The following is a 17,651-nucleotide window of genomic DNA, read 5'->3' as shown; positions in this document are numbered from 1 at the left end:
TACATGAGCTGGGAGTTTATTCCATAAGACAGGGGCTTGGTGGCTAAACGCTCTACCTCCAATCGTACTTTTACTAATTCTAGGAACCACAAGCAGTCCTGCATTTTGCGAGCGAAGTGTTCTCATTGGATGGTAAGGGACTATGAGGTCCTTAATATAGGACGGGGCCATTCCATGTAAGGCATTATAGGTTAACAGCAGGATCTTGAACTTGATTCTAGAATCAACTGGGAGCCAATGGAGCGAAACTAACACAGGAGTGATGTGATCTCTTCTGCTAGTTCCAGCTAACAATCTAGCTGCTGCGTTCTGAACAAGCTGGAGACTTCTTAAGGAACTCTTAGGACACGCTGCTAACAAAGAGTTACAGTAATCCAGCCTCGACGTAACAAATGCATGGATGAGTTTTTCAGCATCACTCTTAGAAAGTATATTTCTGATCTTAGCAATATTCCGCAGGTGAAAAAAGGCAGTTCTACACGCCTGAGATATGTGAGCCTTAAATGATAAATCCTGGTCAAATAAAACCCCAAGGTTTCTAACTGTGGAATTGGGGGCTATACTTATGCCATCCAGGGAGACTATCTGAGCAGACAGAGTATCTCTGAGGTTTTTAGGACCAAGTATAATGACCTCAGTTTTTTCTGGGTTCAAGAGGAGGTAATTAATTGTCATCCAGGTCTTGATGTCACTGATGCAGGCGTTCAGTTTCTCTATCTGGTCATTCTGGTCAGGCTTCATGGATAAATACAACTGCGTATCGTCGGCATAACAATGAAAATTAATGCTGTGTTTCCTGATTATGTTTCCTAGGGGTAACATATAAAGCGTAAACAGGATCGGTCCCAAGACTGAGCCCTGTGGGACTCCATAGTTGACTCAAGTGCACTGAGAGGAATGGCCATTTACATTAACGAACTGATACCTATCGGACAGATAGGATTTAAACCACTGGAGAGCAGATCCTCTGATCCCTATGTCCTGCTCTAGTCTACGGAGTAAAATACCGTGGTCTATAGTGTCAAAGGCTGCACTGAGGTCCAACAGGACCAGAATAGAAAGTAGTCTAGGGTTGGGCGATGTCCCCTAATTTGGCCGTTGACGATGTTTGCTGTCAACCATCGGGATGGACGATGACATCGTCGGGGGGGGGGGGGGGGGGGGTATTTTTACATTTTTCGTTCTTATATAACTGCTATTCGTTATTTTGCTTTTTTCATTTTATTTCCCAACTAATGGTTAATCCGCGATGATCCAGTATAAACTGAGGGAAGTGACTTTAACAGAAAAAGTAACAAGCAAAATAGAAAAGAAGTAGTCCGCTCCCGCACTTAACTAGCGAAGTGGACCGGCGGAGGGCGGATTTACAGCTTTATGTTTGATGGGAAGGGGGGGGGGGTACATGAGCGGTATGTGTGGGAGATTTAAGACTGCGATCCGTCCCGCAGCTCCAAAGCTAATGTTGTTAGCCCGTGTGTTAGCATACTGCTAATCCTGGCTACGTTCAGAAAAAGCACTGACCACACGGATTAAAATTCAAATGATGAGCGAACAGGTGTTTCATAATAACCGTAACATTATTAAAAGCACGTTTAGAAGATCGTCTCGTATTTTACCGAGCTGACATGTCAATGTATATAGCCGCTCGGCGCTGTTATCGTTTTGTATTGAATTGTTACCTTCAATAAAGTTTGGAAAAAAAGCCGCTCGGCGGAAGTTGTATCCTCTTCCGGTTTTCAAACTGCGCATGTGCAAATTCTGCGCGTGTGTGAATGATTTATTCCGACCGAAATTGTGACCTTAGTGAACGTTTTTATATTCTGAAAACATTTTTCTGGGCCCATGTACACGGTTGGATTCTAATCCGACCATTGATCCCATCAGGATATTTTGTACATGTAACCGCGGCTTATGGTGTCGACGCGCAACGTGGCGGGGGCGTGGCATCACGATGGTGGTCTCTCCATCGGGATGTCAGTCACCCATCACGATGGACGATGATATCGTCCATCGACACAACCCTAAAGTAGTCCCTTTTCTGAGGCCAATAACAAGTCATTAGAGACTCTAACTAGTGCAGTTTCCGTGCTGTGGTGGGGTCTAAACCCCGACTGAAAGTCTTCAAAGTGGCTGTTGTCCTGTAGGTGGCAGTAAAGCTGCTTAACTACAACTCTTTCTAGGATTTTAGAAATAAAGGGCAGGTTTGATATCGGTCTATAGTTGGCCAAGATGCTAGGATCCAAACTGGGCTTTTTCAGAAGAGGTTTAACAACTGCATATTTAAAAGACTGTGGCACGTAACCCGTTTCCAGAGAGGTATTTATCATTGTTAATATGGGATCATTAATTAGGGGAAAAGTTTCTTTAAAAAGTCTAGTGGGAATTGGGTCTAACAGACAAGTTGAGGATTTGGAGGACGTAATAATTGATGTTATTTCTGCTTGATCCACAGCAGTGAAGCAATCTAATGTTACAGAGGTTTCTATGGATGCCTCCATTTCTACCACTTCAGCCTGTTCTGGGCTGATAGTAGGAATAACTTGATTTAACTTATGTCTAATATTTGAGATTTTACTATCGAAAAATGTAAGAAAATCATCAGAGCTGAGAGAAACAGGAACATGTGGTTCTACTGAGCTCTGACTGCGAGTTAATTTAGCAATAGTGCTAAAAAGAAATCTTGGATTGTTTCCATTCTCTGATATTAAGGTTGAATAGTACTGGCTTCTAGCTCTACGCAGAGCTTTTTTATAATTTAATAGGCTATGTTTCCAGGTATCCAGAGACTGCTCTGAACCGGAGCGGCGCCATTCTCTTTCCAACTTACGGGTTTCTTGTTTAAGAGAACGAGTTTCAGCGTTAAACCACGGTGCTACTCGGTTTTGTCTGACGAACTTAGGTTTCAAGGGGGCAACAACATCGAGTGTACTCCTGAGGGCTTGTAAGGCATCATTAACAAAGTGGTCATTTATACTAGGACTGATGCTAAGGGAGCTGGTCTCAGAGTATTTTCTCAGAATATCACTAAGTACTGGCTGAACTGTGTGTTTAAACTCAGACACAGAACGGTCAGTTAAGGTTCTTCTAAGCTGTTTCTTATTCACTGGGGCAGAAGGATGTTCCAGTGTAAACTGGAAGGTAATCAGAAAGTGATCAGAAATGATGGGGTTAAGAGGAAGGACACTCAGCTGGCTGATCTCTATACCATGGGTTAGAACAAGGTCCAGGGTGTGCTTATGACAGTGAGTGGGTTCATTCACACTTTGGGTGAAACCAACATCATCTAATAAAGCTGCAAAAGCCTTTCCTAGGCAGTCACTGGGGTCATCAAAATGAATATTAAAATCCCCTAATATTATAATTTGATCAGAATCTAAGACAATAGTCGATAAAAAGTTGGAAAACTCAGTTAAAAATTCTGAATATGGGCCGGGGGGGCGATAAATAATTATGAGTAAAACAGGTTTTCGAGTTTTCCTGTTTGGGTGACTTATAGACAATATGATGTTTTCAAATGAATTATAAGCATTTTTAACTTTAGGGCTGAGAAGTAAGCTAGACTGTGATATTACTGCCAAACCACCTCCTTTCCCAGAAATCCTGGATTTCTGTTAGTTAGCATAAGTGGGGGGGGTTGCTTCATTCAATCTAACATAGTCATCCTGTTGGAGCCAAGTTTCTGTTAAGGCTAGAAGACTAAGGTTGTTATCAGTGATTAACTCATTGACTAAGAGGGACTTGGAGGAAATGGATCGAATGTTTAATAAACCGCATTTAATGACATCATAATTCTGCTTATGAGAACTGCCGTCTGTCACTTTAAGGTTTCTATGACGCGCTCCTTTCATTTGTCTTTCAGCACATAAGCTAAAGCTCGAACCTGCTTGACTTTCCCTGCATGGGTTTTGCACCGGCACTAACCCTAAGGGAGGCTCAGAGGAGCGTTTTACACTGCTGCTCTGCGCCCGGGTCTCGTCTCTGGATTGTCAGGTTAACAGACTAAGGCTAGCAGAAATGTTTCTAGAAAGAAGAGCGGCACCGTCCCGGGTGGGATGGACGCCGTCTCTCCGCATGAGACCGGGCTTCCCCCAAAACGCGCTCCAGTTATCCACAAAACCAACGCCGTTTTCTGGGCACCATCTAGACCATCTAGACCACCCTAACTGTAACTGACCAATCACTATCGTATATGTCATAGTGCCAACTTACAGCCAATAAAATAGTGTAACGTCATCTTTGCTCGAAGGACCCCAAGACGATCTGGCAGCTCGAGTCGATCCGGTACCCACACCGGGCTTGAAAGCAGGAGAACATTTAAGGCAGGAAGCCTGACAGCCCCCTCCTCGGACGACATTATGGAGTTTCTTACTTTCCTTTTTAGAATGTATCTATTCGCTTCTTAATTTTCTAAATACATGCAGTCAGTGCTGAACTTTTCTCTGGGCCGTACAGACCCGGAGGAGGGTTACGGTTATGGTTACGGTTAGGCGCGAGGCGGCGTATCAACCCCGACCAAACGGTTTTCATGCACAGCTGTCACCGCAGCTCACCGCTCCCGCAGGAGTCAGGTCAGCTGACCAGAATAAACGTCCCACACCTACATGCGTGACAGCTAACGGGGCTATATATTTTATATTTATTTGAATGTTTTGTAATATATGTAGGCTTTTTTAATCAGTTGGTGTTTTAAATTATTTTAACTGATCACTCAACTACAAAACCCACCAGGACACATGTACCATAATGCATTGTTTTGTAGTCATCAGGGCAGCTTTCAGTCAGTTCAGCACTAAATTTCCAGCTGTGTTCGCTCCCTTTCTCGTGATATTTTTTTGATGATTGACAGGTGATGTTGGAGCAAAAAAATATATACCGTAATTTCTGGACTACAAGCCGCTACTTTTTTCCTGCGCTTACAGCCTTGCGGCTTATTCAGTGACGCGGCTAATTTATGGATTTAATTGGCGGCCGCCATGTACGTACTTTCGAACTCAGTGAATAGTTTGAATTCTCTATCTAACACCAAGCACGAGGCATTTTTATTCAACACACCTCTTAGCAGCCAAACAGCATGGACTTGACTTCAGGTCTTAGACACTTCAGTCATGGTTCAACAAAACGAAACACGCATGCCCGGCCGCATCCCAGAATCCTTTGGGGCCATTAGACCCAACGTGCACGTGATCGCCGCTACATTATGATGAAGCTTTCAAGTTAAAAGCAATCGTTAAAAGCAGCGTAAAAAAGTCCACCGTCACCAACGGGTTTGGAAAAGCCGGTTTGCTGCGTGACGGAGAGAACAGCGCATGGAGTGAATTTACACTCCATTTACGGTTTCTAAGGAAACCGTAAAAGCGGAATTTTGCTTTGAAAAACTCACAGCCTCCGTGTGAGCTGGAGACATCTTCTCCTGCTGATTGAGCTGCGGGGCCGATGGCAGTCTGATGGCTCCCACCCGTAACAACGCACCCGCCCCTCATACACAAAACGTACAGTATTAAGTCCGATTGCTTTGCACAGAAACGATTTGCTCCATCCACCGGCGCAAGGGGGACGAAGTGCTCCTCCTTGAAGCTGCCCTGGCCAGAGGTGTCGGAGTAGATAGGAAGGGGAGACAAGGAGCGCGCGGGGCGGGAGCGGAGCGCAGAGGCGTCCGCGGAGTGCAGAGGCTTCTGAATTCTGACGCACGCGCCGCACTGAAGCGCGCGTATCGCGCTGAGGCGCGCGCTTTTCAGTCGCCGCTGCTTTATTTTACCATTGTGTTTTCTAACCAGTCCTGTTACTCCCATAACGCTGCTGCGACACAAGCGGAAGGAGAGCTTTTCCCGTTCACCCCTCCATGCACTGCTGCTACTTGCTAATTCTTAAACACGTACAACAGAATGGCGAGCCGGGCGTTGGCCCCGCCTTTAGCCCCTAAGACTCATGGGAAATGTGGAATCGCGGATGTAAATTTCCTCATCATAACTGAGGGATGTAATGTTGATTATATGGTTACTGTTTGTAATTTTATGTTAGATACCTAGATTGTCAATAAGTAAAAAAAAAATGAAATAAAAACACCATAACTGAGGGACTTGTGAACAGAATATAGGCTGTTTGACAGATGTCGGTACACTCAAATACGTGACCCAGAGGCAAAACTGGCACCACCCACAATGTGCTAATAAATTGCACTCACTCTGGGATGCTGGGCGTGATCTGTCAGGATGACAATATCGGCTAACACATGCGCGGCTTGTACTCTGACGCGGCTTGTGTATGTATAAAAGCAGTCAAACACGTGAATATGGGTGGGTGCGGCTTGTAATCGGGTGCGCTTTGTAGTCCGGAATTTACGGTATATGTCGCACACCAGGGGATCGGCACAGCGTTGAGTCCACCTGGGTGTTCTCAAAGACGTTGATTGTGCATCTTGGCTGCACCTATTTGGTGTCACCAAGATAAATTTCCATCCGTTTTCTTTACTATTAATACTGTCATGACAGCGATGGTGCTGTCAGTTTACCTGTTGTTGCATTTTCAAAAGTGCAGAATAAAGTGTGACACTGAATTTGAAACAGCACATTGTAATTTCTGCATCTATTATTAAATTAGTTATTAGTAATACAGTGGAAATTAGTAGATTTGGTTAGCATGTTGATTTACGGTATGCACCCCTAAATCTTCTGGTTGTGCCCCTAAAATTTTCAGTTGGGGGTCACAGTGCCCCTGGTGAAAAAGGTTAGTCTAGAGCCCTGTAGAGGACAGTTTTATACTGTTGTGCTAAAGAAAACAAGAAACTTATTATAAAACATTAAAAGTTTTTTATTGTGCATATTTTGAATGATTCTATGTAAAATGGTATTGGTACTTAACAATGCATGAAGTCACCATAACATATAATAGGGCCTCTACTTGTGTTTCTGCAGCCCTCCCCCAGTGTTTGATGACTGAAGAGGAAGATCTCTGCATCCAGCAGAGGAACTTCAGAGTGGAACAGGAAGAACCGGAATGTCCACAAACCAAAGAGGAACAGGAGGAACAAGAACCTCCACAGATGAAAGAGGAACCAGATGATCTCTTCATCAGTCAGGATGAAGATCAGCTTGATCTGAAGCAGGAGACTGATACCTTGATGGAGATTCCTACTTATGAGGAAGATGAGAACAGTGAAGCAGATCTAAACAATCAGCAGAGCTTTAATGTAACTGATAGTCAGGATGAAGAAGGAAACCAACATGAAGAATCAACATCAACTACAGATGAAGAGACAGAATCAACATCAACTACAGATGAAAAGACAGACCCACAGAACAGAGATCAGAGGAAGAGAAGAGACAGAAGACATGTCCAAAGTGTGGACAGCTCTCACATGTCAGCAGGTCAGTGTGACTCTGATGTTAGAAAAAAACGGAAGAAGACAAATCTTGGTAAGAAATACAAACAATCTCCAAAAAAAGAGAGACTTTCCTCTATCAGGTCTTGTAAAAACTCAAGAATAATTACTAACCTGTCTGACTACATGGAAACTGGATCTGATGAAAGATGTTATATCTGTAAAGAATGTGGCAAAAGCTTTTGTTACAAATCTCTGTTCAGAATTCACACAAGAATCCATGCAGAAAATAAGAGATTTTCTTGTAAAGACTGTAAGAAAAGTTTTAGTCACAGATCTCATCTCAAAAGACACATGAGAACTCACACAGGAGAAAAGCCTTTTTCTTGTAAAGAATGTAAAAAAAGTTTTAGAGATAGATTTAATCTCAAAACTCACATGAGAACTCACACAGGAGAAAAGCCTTTTTCTTGTATAGAATGTAAAAAAAGTTTTAGTCATGTATCTACTCTCAAAACACACATGAAAACTCACACAGGAGAAAAGCCTTTTTCTTGTAAAGAATGTAGTAAGAGTTTTAATCAAAAATCTGATCTCAAAATACACATGAGAACTCATACAGGAGAAAGGCCTTTTTCTTGTAAAGAATGTAAAAAAAGTTTTAGTCATAGATTTAATCTCAAAACACACATGAGAACTCATACAGCAGAAAGGCCTTTTTCTTGTGAAGAATGTAAAAAAAAATTTAGTCGAAAACATCATCTCAAAACACACATGAGAACTCACAAGACTATCTCTTTACAATGTAATAAAGGAGTTAGTGTAAACTCTAAATTATAAACTTTTCTGATAAGAGGTGGACACCTCAACCTCTGCACCACAGTCAAAGACTTTATTTTACAGGAGGGAAAAATCTGATTGCCTCCATATCATATTGATGAAGTATCTTCATTAGAGGGAGGCACAAGTGACTATTTAAAGTGTCGAAATGAAGTTTTCTACAAATTATTTGTTATAATATGATATTCTTACTTTCTATGAATTATTTTTAGGTTTTCATCTTCTCTACATCAAAAGGAAAACAAACGTAATGGATCAATAAATTTGAATCTTTGTGTAATAATATTAGACAAAGAGTTTAACTGCTGACAAAATATGTACAACTTTTTCACAAAATGTATTGTTTTAGATGTACCTGCAAATAGAAATGAGTTGTTTTGAGTCATTAGAGCTAATTCTTGAATGTCTTCATTATGGTTGAAATGTTTTTTTTATACATCTTTAATTTTAACACTTTTAATGTGATCAGTGAACATGTAATAAACATTTAAACACAAATTAGTGACTGCAGTATATTAAGGGCAAGTAATAGGGGTGTAACGGTACACATCGTTGTACCAAACCGTTTCGGTATGGCACTTTCAGTTCGGTTCACCTTTGTACCATTTTTGGTTTTTAAATTTTATTTGTTTTTTTTGTTTTTGTTCCCCCCCATGTTTTAACTTTGCGCCGAGACGGAACTAATGTTAACTGCGAGTTTTCGCCGAGACGCCATTAGGTGACAGTTAGCATGTTAACTATAGCACTATGGCTAATGCAGACACGAGACCAGAACTTGAGGACCCACCCATCTCCTTATGCTCTCTTGTGTGGGAACACTTTTGATTTATTGTGAGCATCCATGAAAGGAAAAAACAGTTGGATAAGTCGAACACCGTGTGCCGATATTGTTTTGCGAAGATTGCGTATGCCGCTGTAAAACATCTAATCTGCTAATGCACTTAAAACGGCATCACCAGATTGTCTGTAATTATTAATGACTGAACTGTTTGGCAAAGTCTTTCAGATGCCGGTGGAATATAAGTCTACTATTTTGGAGGAGATGTAGGTAAAGGTTACCAAATACAGAGCAACAGGATGCATCCCTCTTGATGCTAACCCTCTTGAATTGGGAAGAACCAATAAGACCAGCTATAAGCATATTGCAAAATTGGCAGAGAGGTATCTCTCCAATTCTGCAACCTCTGTCCCGAGTGAGAGGGTTTTTTCTAATGCTGGGGACATTGTTACTGCTAAAAGATCTCCCCTTGTTCCTGGATATATTTACAAACTAATCTGAAAACTGAATACTAAACTGAAACTTAACTCAGCAAAATCAAATATAGGAAAGATGTGAGATGACACACAACGCATGCAAAAACTTTTTTGGCGCTGGCAGTGGCAGTCATATCACGCTAAGTCGCGTCTTTCAGATCTTTGGAAAAACTGAAGGAATCTCTGCATCCCAGATTTCTTCTTGGGTTTTGGTTTCTGCAGGTTTTCAATCTCCTCTTTGATCTGATTGAATGTGTCCATCAAGGTCTTTGAAAGCATCATTTTCTCATCCTCCTCCTTCTTCTTGAGGGTCTCTGTGAGTGAGGAGATCTCCCCCAAAAGGGAGGACTGTTCTTGCTGCCGTTCTCCTTCCAGGTTCTTGTGGTTCTCCATCAGAGCTGGTCTCCATGGGACTGTTGCCTCCCTCTGTGGTGTCAGTCAGTCAGGAGGTGGGAGGGAGGGAGGAGTCTTTGTCCTTCTGGACATGTTCTTGGATTGGGAGCAGATCAGCTTGGAGTCCAGGGGACTCCTTCAGCTGTTGGGCTGAGAGTCTGGGAGCTTCAGCTGTCCTGCTTTTCTCTGCACTGACAGCAGCTTCCAGCTCTCTCTCTCTTTCTCTTTCTCTCTCTTTCTCTCTCTCTCCACGTTTGCTGGGTGTCTTTTTGCTGCAGCTGAGCGCTGCAGGAGTGTTGACTTGGTCTCAGCCACAGACTGCTGACATGTTAGCTGATGTTTCAGCTGAGTCAGCTCTTCTTTCCAAGCTGATGTTTCCTGCAGAGATTCCTGCAGGAGTTCCTCCTGCTCCTTCTTTCCCAGAGTTCCTGCAACCAGACGGAGTCTTTGTGCTTTGGAGCTGCTTCTCTTGGATAAAGCGCTTGGTTAGCTCACTTTGATCTCTTTCATGTGGGACTTTGTCTTGAAGCGGATCAAACTGAAGGTGGGACTCCCAAAGCAAACGTTCTGGGATGTTTGCTTCAGCTCCGTGCTTCTGTTCTCTGGTTGGTCCAAAGCTCCAGTGCAGCCTCTCACCTCCTCCACCTTCCTCTTTGAGGGAGGCAGCAGAAGCTCCTCCTCTTCTTCAGCTGGATGATGCTGTCCTCCACCTGCAGCTGGACCTGGATGTTCTCACAGACCATGTGGCCTCATGGATCAGAAGGTTGAGGGTTCAAGTTCCTTCATGGTTGAAGTCAGACAGAAGAAGAGTTTGGTTTGGATCCTTTCTTGTCTTTCTGTTCTCATTTAGTCTCTTCTAGTTCCAGGTCTGGTTCAAATAGTGGAATCATCCAAAAGGATGAAAACAGTCCTCCAAGCAGACGTCAGATTGAAAAGCTCATCAAAGAACACATCCAACTAGCCAATCAGCAAAGCACTGACAAGCTGGACTTGTGCTCTCCTTCAGTGAAGAACCTCCTCCTGCTGCTCCTCCATCTTTAGCTCTGACTTTGGAATTCTTAGCTCCTCCTCCTCACCATCACTGTGACTGTTGACGTCTTCCAACTCCTCCAGAAAGCTGTTTTCTGATGAAGCTCTAACATCTCCTCCCTGTTGCTGCTTTCAGTCCAAACTCACTCTGTTCATGTCAATTCACTCCAGAGAAAATCCTTTTTCTGGGAAGAATTTGCTCCAAGTTTTCCTCCAACTAAGAATCTGCAAACCCAGATGAGAACTCCCAGCAGGAAAAGAATCCATCTGCAGGAAACTAGAAAAAGGCCTTTTTGTGGGAGGAAACCATTCCAGATCTTTACAAACACCAGAAATCCCAACTTTTCCTCCACTTAGCCTGAGTTTGGGTTCCAGGAAGCGGTGTGTGTTCAAGCTCCGCCCCCAGCAGCATCTCATGAAGCCCCTCCTCCAACATGAGGCCACTGGGTATTTCTGAATGAACCTTTACATTTCAACAGAAATTTAAGCTAAAATCAGGAAAAAAAACTCTCTTCATGTTTGAAAACAATCAAACATTCAAACAGGAAGAGAAAACAACGTTTGTCAGGAAATCAACAGATTTGATTGATTGTAAATCTTCCTGTTGGAGTTTGATGAATGGAAGTAGAATCTGTAGAAAGTCAGTTGATGTTTTCCATTTCAGTAAATGAAGGTTTGATCTGCAGATTTCCTGATCCCTTTCTGACTGGGATCCAGACCTGATCTAGACGTGACTCATGAGGAAGCAAACAGCACAGAAACTGCTCTGAATGTTCCCTCTTCTTCACTTTCTGTCTGACTTCAACCATGAAGGGACTTGAACCCTCAACCTTCTGATCCATGAGGCCACATGGTCTGAGAGAACATCCAGGTCCAGCTGCAGGTGGAGGACAGCATCATCCAGCCGTCACAGACTGGGGGCGGAGCCTGGAGATGACTGCTGAAGGTCAGAGGGCGGAGCTTCATCAGGATGAAGGTGCTGCTTGGATTCTGCTTTGATGTCCGTCTGTTCTCAGTCCCTTCATGGCTGCTGCTCAGAGCTGTTTCTGGATGTTTCTGGAGAATTCATGTCTTTACTGATCCAAATGTGGGATTTCTGTTTTTCTTTGGACTTTTCTTTATTTAAGGCTTTTAGCTTTTGGAACTTTCTTTCTTTCTATGCTTTAACTTCCAAACGGGTTTATCTAAGACAATCTGATTGTTTTTCATTTGACTTTCTAGGAACTTTCTGTTTCATCTTTGAGGATTTGGACTTTTGAAAGACTTTTAGCTGCAGTTTCATCCTTTGAACCAGATGGATCTGAATCTAGAGTCAAAGATTCTAAGGAAATCATGGATTCATAGACATTTGATTGAATTTCTGTCTGGATCAGAAACCAACAGCAGACATTTCAAGCCGTCATCTGTTCCTAATGTTCATTCCCCGCCATCATTGAAAGCTTTTGGAATAGTCCCTAAAGCCAGCGATCGGGCCGCTTTGGAGCATGAACTCATCACTCGGTGTCACGGTGGCAGAGAGATGACAGATCCCAAATCTGAGGCTGAAATGATCACGTCCTACCAGCTCCACTCTGGATTTGGGACCAAAAACCTTTGAAGATGTTGGAGCATTGTTGGAGAATAGACTGACAACATTTGCTTGGAAGAAAGATTGACCTTTGACCCCTCCCTCATGTGTTCCACATCCAGCTGCAGACACACCACTACAGCTCACATTCCACTTCTGATCCAGCAGTTAGAACCAGAGCCTGCATTTGCAGCAGGTTCCAACCCACTGACCACTGATCCACACAGGGGGACGTCCTAAGGGGCGGAGTCAGCCCCTGGAGAGAGCAAAAAGGAGAAATGGGGGTCACTCTGGGCCTCTCTGTGTCTGGACCTTCAGAGGGACAGTGGTTTGGTCCAGAACACGGATGCTAAACTAGCTCTCTGGAAACTTGAACTTGTTGAATGGGAAACTTCCTGAAATCTTCTTCATCTCTTGACTTGTTCTTTCTTCATCTGAATGAGCTCAGTCCTCTCCCAAATCCAACTCCATCTATCTTCAGTGCTTTGGACTGAGTTGGAGCAGAACTAGAGCTTTCTCCAGATGTCCTAGTACTTTTAGATCAGTGTCTTCCAATATTTGGAGCCCAGGTTCACTTCTTTCCCTGACAAAAATCCCAAAAGGCCTACCAGCCACCAAATAGTCAGAAACCAGAGAAACTTGGTGGTCTGCATTGATGAGAAACCAGTCCCTCCAGGATGACACATGGCTTTTTGGAATCATTTCACACACAAACAAACGGGAAGTTGTGCTTGTTTTTCTGAGAAAATGCAATCAAATGTGTGATAATGGTCAATGTAAATGTTTGGATAAAGGCTGTAGGGGATTCAGGGATTGTGGAGCGGTTGTTGTTTCCTTCTGGGTTAAAGTGCAGTTTTGTGTAACCTCCCAAAGAGGAGAAACCCAAAAAAGAAAGGAAAAGCAAAGAGACAGGTGGAAGCCATCATGAGATTCCTTTCAAACAGGAAGTTCTTTGTCATTTCATGCACTAGTTTCATTTAGCTCTAGTTGTTGAACATTCTAGAAACTCCTAAAAACATTTTCTGTCCACTTTGAAACCATATGGGGCTGACTTGGCCTTGCTCGCTGGGATACGGCCAACATCCAGAAATCTACCAACAGACATTTTTAGCTCTAGTTGTTGAACATTCTATGTTTTGAAGAGGCAGGCTCTTCTAAAAGAAACTAGCAGGAGCCCCAGCGCTGGTCTTTGCTTGGATTTGTTTTAGACTTGTTCAGAGTCAAATGCATGTTTTAAGGGGAGGAGGATTATTTTGTTGTTGCTGTTTTTGTTCCTATTCTTACAATCCACTATATGTCCCGTGTTGAATTCTACTATTAAAATGTGGGAAACAAATGTTTATCAAATCCAAATCAATCCAAAAGCCAGGAGACTGGATGGCCGTGGTCCTCCCTTTGACCTGGACAGTGGTTGCCATGGCGACCTGCACACTCACCAAGCTGGAACTTAGAAGAAGAAAAAGAGACCAAAATGATTGATAAAGCAGGTTTTCCAGAGAAATCCCACAAAGTGCTTTCCAAGCTAGAACTAAGAATATCCAGCATGCATTTGGAAAAACTCATTAGCTTCTTGTGGAAAATGATGAGTCATTGGAAAAGCATTCTATGAATGCTCAGAAAACTTCCTCTAAGGTTGTGGTTGTTTGGAGAAGTCCTCCTCTTCAAAGAAGTTCTCCTGACCATCTTCAAAGTCACTTTCTGCTTTTTCAAACGCTACTGTTCAACAAAAACTTGGTTTCTGCCACAAAACCAACCTTAGACACTGAAACAGAATGAATCCAATGCAGAAATGTGTTGACACCTTTAATTCAAAGCTTCAATCAGTTTGAATCTCATGAAGAACATTTCAAAAATCCACATTTGGATCAGGCGTCTTCATCAGAGCACAACTCATGTTTCCAGGACTGTGACTCACCAATAGATCCTCATTTCCTTTACACAATCTGTTTCCATCATTTGGATTTTTCATAAAAACTTGAGTCAGAAAAGAATTGTTGCCCCAAAATGTCCAGTTTGAATAGTCTACAGTTTGTTGTGTGTGGTTGCTAGGTAACAGGGTCTTTAATGTCTATGATGTCATGGTGGCTTTCAGAGTTGAACTCCTGAATATGACGGTAAACATTTGGATTGAACAAAAATGGGATTGAAGCTCATGCTAAATCCTGATCTCAATGCTGAAAAAACCTCCTCCTAGATTCTGGTTGTTTGGAGAAGTCCTCCTCTTCCAAGAATTCCCGAAAAAAGCCCTCATTTCTCCTGACCATCTTCAAAGCCACTTTCTGCTTTAGTTTAGTCCAAACTTGCTTTATGCTGACAACATTTACAGCTTGAATCAATCTGAAGAATCCAAGGAAACAAACCAATCTAAGTCTGCATTCATGCCACTTCAGAACCAACAAAGCATGTTTCCAGGACGCTGACTTACCAATAGAACTTGGGATTTCCTTTGCAGAATCCTTCTCCGTGTGTTTTCCTTTGTTTTTCTCCCCAAAACCTAAAGCAGAGATTTTTGCTGAGCTGCAGAACAAACGTCTGACTGCTTTAACCGCCGTTGATGGTTTGTTGTGTTTCCCTCTATAGCTGCTATGGTCTTGGTATGGTTGCTTGGTAACGCTGTCTTTGATGATGATGACGTCAGAGTGGCCTCTAGAATGAACTTTTTTCTTGTGGAACCAGGAGCTGTAACCTTTAGGGCACTAGGACCCAGACAGAGGTCCAGGCAGTAACAGTCAATGAGTTATATAGCTAGAGGAGACATCACGTGATTCCTCATGGGAGGAGAGCACCGACATCTTGGTGAGGTCAAGTCTCTGCTGAACACATTTTTTGCAAAATGCCGCTTCATTGTGCGGGTCTTTTGTTTTTTTGAGAAATAAGTCCACAAAGGAGGAGGGCATAACATTTCACAGGTAAATACTATAATTCTTTCCTTTTAATGCTTTTCATTTTAACATCAAAGTGATCGTGTCAGATGAAATCTTTCCTGTTTGAAGGAGTTTCCTTTATGTCACAATAGGATCCCAGATCTCCCATCAGGCCTTGCAGCTCCTGACTTTGTGATGAGTTCCTGCAGAAACTCTTGGAAATCTCATGTTGATTCTCTCCCAGTTGACATCCATGGAGATTTTCACTGCTGTTGTTCAACTGTAGAGTTTGTCACAGACGCTCAAACTCATGAAGAGTTCAGCTGGAAGTTGAGAACGAGGCTTTGAAACCAGCAGCAGTTTGAGTCCATTCTGATGTTCCATTCAGGTTTCTGCTCCAACAAGCCTTTATTTTGAAAGAGCCAGTGGGGCAGAAACAATAGAAGGAGGAGATTACCAACCCCCCCCTGGAATGTTGCCCCCTGTGCAGTGGACTAGTGGGGGCAGGGACGGCTGAACCAATCACAGAAGACTGTTACAGCTTTCCCTCCAAAAGTCAACCTATCAGATGTTGTTGTTTGGATTCTTTGTCTTGAAGTTTCACATGTGGAAGCTTCCAGAGTCTTTTCTGTTTGGTCTGTTTGGTCTGAGCAGAACTGACTCCTGCAGGATCACAGGAACTTTCAGGAAAATCTCCAGACAGGAGAAAAGTTTCTGTTTGGACCTTTTTTCTGTGATTGTGAGACTAGCAGATGATCGATCGGAGCTGCAGTGAAGAGGACGGCGGTGTTTGTGGGAGTTGGAGCTGAAGATCGGAGCAGGAACCATGTCTTCAGAACCTCAGGAAGGTTCTGTCAGAGAACAACTTTCTGCTGCTGAAGGAACCATCGTCCAGAACGAGGAGGAGCTCTGTCGTCAGCGCAGACTGCTGGATAGCAGCTGGAAACCACAGCTTCAGCTACACATAGTTGGTACGTGACTAAACATTTGAATTCATTTGGTTGCCTATGGAATTACATATCTGCCAAAAATTGAAAGGGCGTAAAGACAATTAAGCGGGCGTATTTAGAAACTGAGTGAGTGAACCTTAAAACCGTGCTGGCGCAATTCTAACCAAAAACTTACAGCACAAAAAAACCCGCTGCACTTTCGAACAACTTTGACACAAAGAGCCGACATTTCTATCTGTGATAGTCAAAGAGCCACACCACACACTGACCTGCCAGACACAAGTACACAATTAAAGCCATGTTATTTCTCATAACCCCCTCCTCTCCTTACAACAGCACTGGATTAAACGGCGCCGTTTCAGTTTTGAGTGTTTTTTCTGTATTTAACGTTAACACACATACCGGTGAAAAAGGCAGCGAGCGCAAAACTGAGTTGGTTGTGATTTATTTTTTCAGTCATCAATCAGCATTTATAATCCATCAAAGTCCTCATCTTCTGCATCTGAAACAGCTGGGCTGCATTTCTATCAAACACGCCAGCTTCCCTTTCCTCATCAGAGTCCGTCTCTGAGAGACAGAACAGTGAAAGCAGACACCTCAGGCCAGGTTTAAGTCCTGCAGTCCCAAAGTGTGGCTGCGTCCCAGTAGGGGGGGGGGCAGCTTTTCACGGTCACCTGCTAGAAGTTGCAGCGCTCAGCCTCGAGTCGATCTTCCAACAGGCCTTTCCTTTTCCTTGTGAACCATGGATTCATTATTTTAAATTCTCTGGCAGCTGAGGTTTGTTAAGTTAGAAAGATCTCCACAGATTCGGACTTCCTGCTTCAATAACTCCTCTGATCAACGTTCAAATATGTCAGCAAGTATCTCAATCCTTTTGTATTCACAGAGAGTGAACCACAAATACATTTCTGAAGAAAAAAGATAATTTGTTTGCCTTTTAATCAGAATTGTTCGCTTTAAGCTGTGAATGCAGACATACAGCAGCCGGCTGCCAAGGGACCGTCATCAAAGTGCAACCTCTGTGAACTGTGAAACACCACTGTAAAAAAATCAATAATCTCACAAAAAATACATAAAATTATTATAAAGCATATTCTTGTTACAATACATATTTTGTAGGAAAGTCCATCTTTATTTTATCTTGTTTCATATACTTTTTCATATTTTAATGGATATGAATCATGACTAAAGTTATCAGTAACTTGACATGACCTTATTGTCATACTAAAATAAAGAATGTCAATAGTTCACTTTGTTTATTTATAGGAATTTTTCATAATTACAAATGGATCAGATTTGGTCAAAAATCCTGAATAGTTCAGTAAAAATAAAAGTTCAATAAAAGTTAAGTGTCAGTAACTACAGCATCTTCAAAGCCATTGAGCATTTTTGACCCAATCTGATCAACATTTAAATATGAACAATTCTTAACAATA

At 42.6% G+C, this 17,651-nt stretch overlaps 3 protein-coding genes across 8 annotated transcripts in view; 1 reads left to right on the top strand and 2 right to left on the bottom strand.

Moving 5' to 3' along the window:
- LOC144986832 (NACHT, LRR and PYD domains-containing protein 12-like) overlaps positions 1-17,651 on the bottom strand; it is a 457,161-nt gene that overhangs the window by 116,767 nt on the left and 322,743 nt on the right. The gene's annotated exons all lie outside the window — the stretch shown is intronic.
- LOC144986638 (uncharacterized) overlaps positions 1-17,651 on the bottom strand; it is a 337,370-nt gene that overhangs the window by 53,886 nt on the left and 265,833 nt on the right. The window lies entirely within an intron of this gene.
- The window catches only part of LOC144987347 (uncharacterized), a 56,367-nt gene that overhangs the window by 21,586 nt on the left and 17,130 nt on the right, over positions 1-17,651 (top strand). For 2 of the 4 annotated variants that reach the window (XR_013651222.1, XR_013651220.1), the window contains exon 3: positions 6,912-16,236. Coding sequence is in view for 1 of the 4 variants with exons in the window: in XM_078936699.1 (XP_078792825.1) it covers positions 6,912-7,364 (453 nt within the window). In the remaining 3 variants the exon portion in view is untranslated. The remainder of the gene's footprint in view (positions 1-6,911; positions 16,237-17,651) is intronic. The other 2 variants (XR_013651221.1, XM_078936699.1) reach the window with 2 other exon arrangements.

The sequence above is a fragment of the Oryzias latipes genome, chromosome 2, assembly GCF_053564925.1.
Source record: "Oryzias latipes strain Hd-rR chromosome 2, Olatipes_Hd-rR_3.1".
Classification (NCBI taxonomy): domain Eukaryota; kingdom Metazoa; phylum Chordata; class Actinopteri; order Beloniformes; family Adrianichthyidae; genus Oryzias; species Oryzias latipes.
The sequence above is the reverse complement of the archived record's forward strand: the minus strand, read 5'-3'. Positions and strand labels throughout refer to the sequence as shown.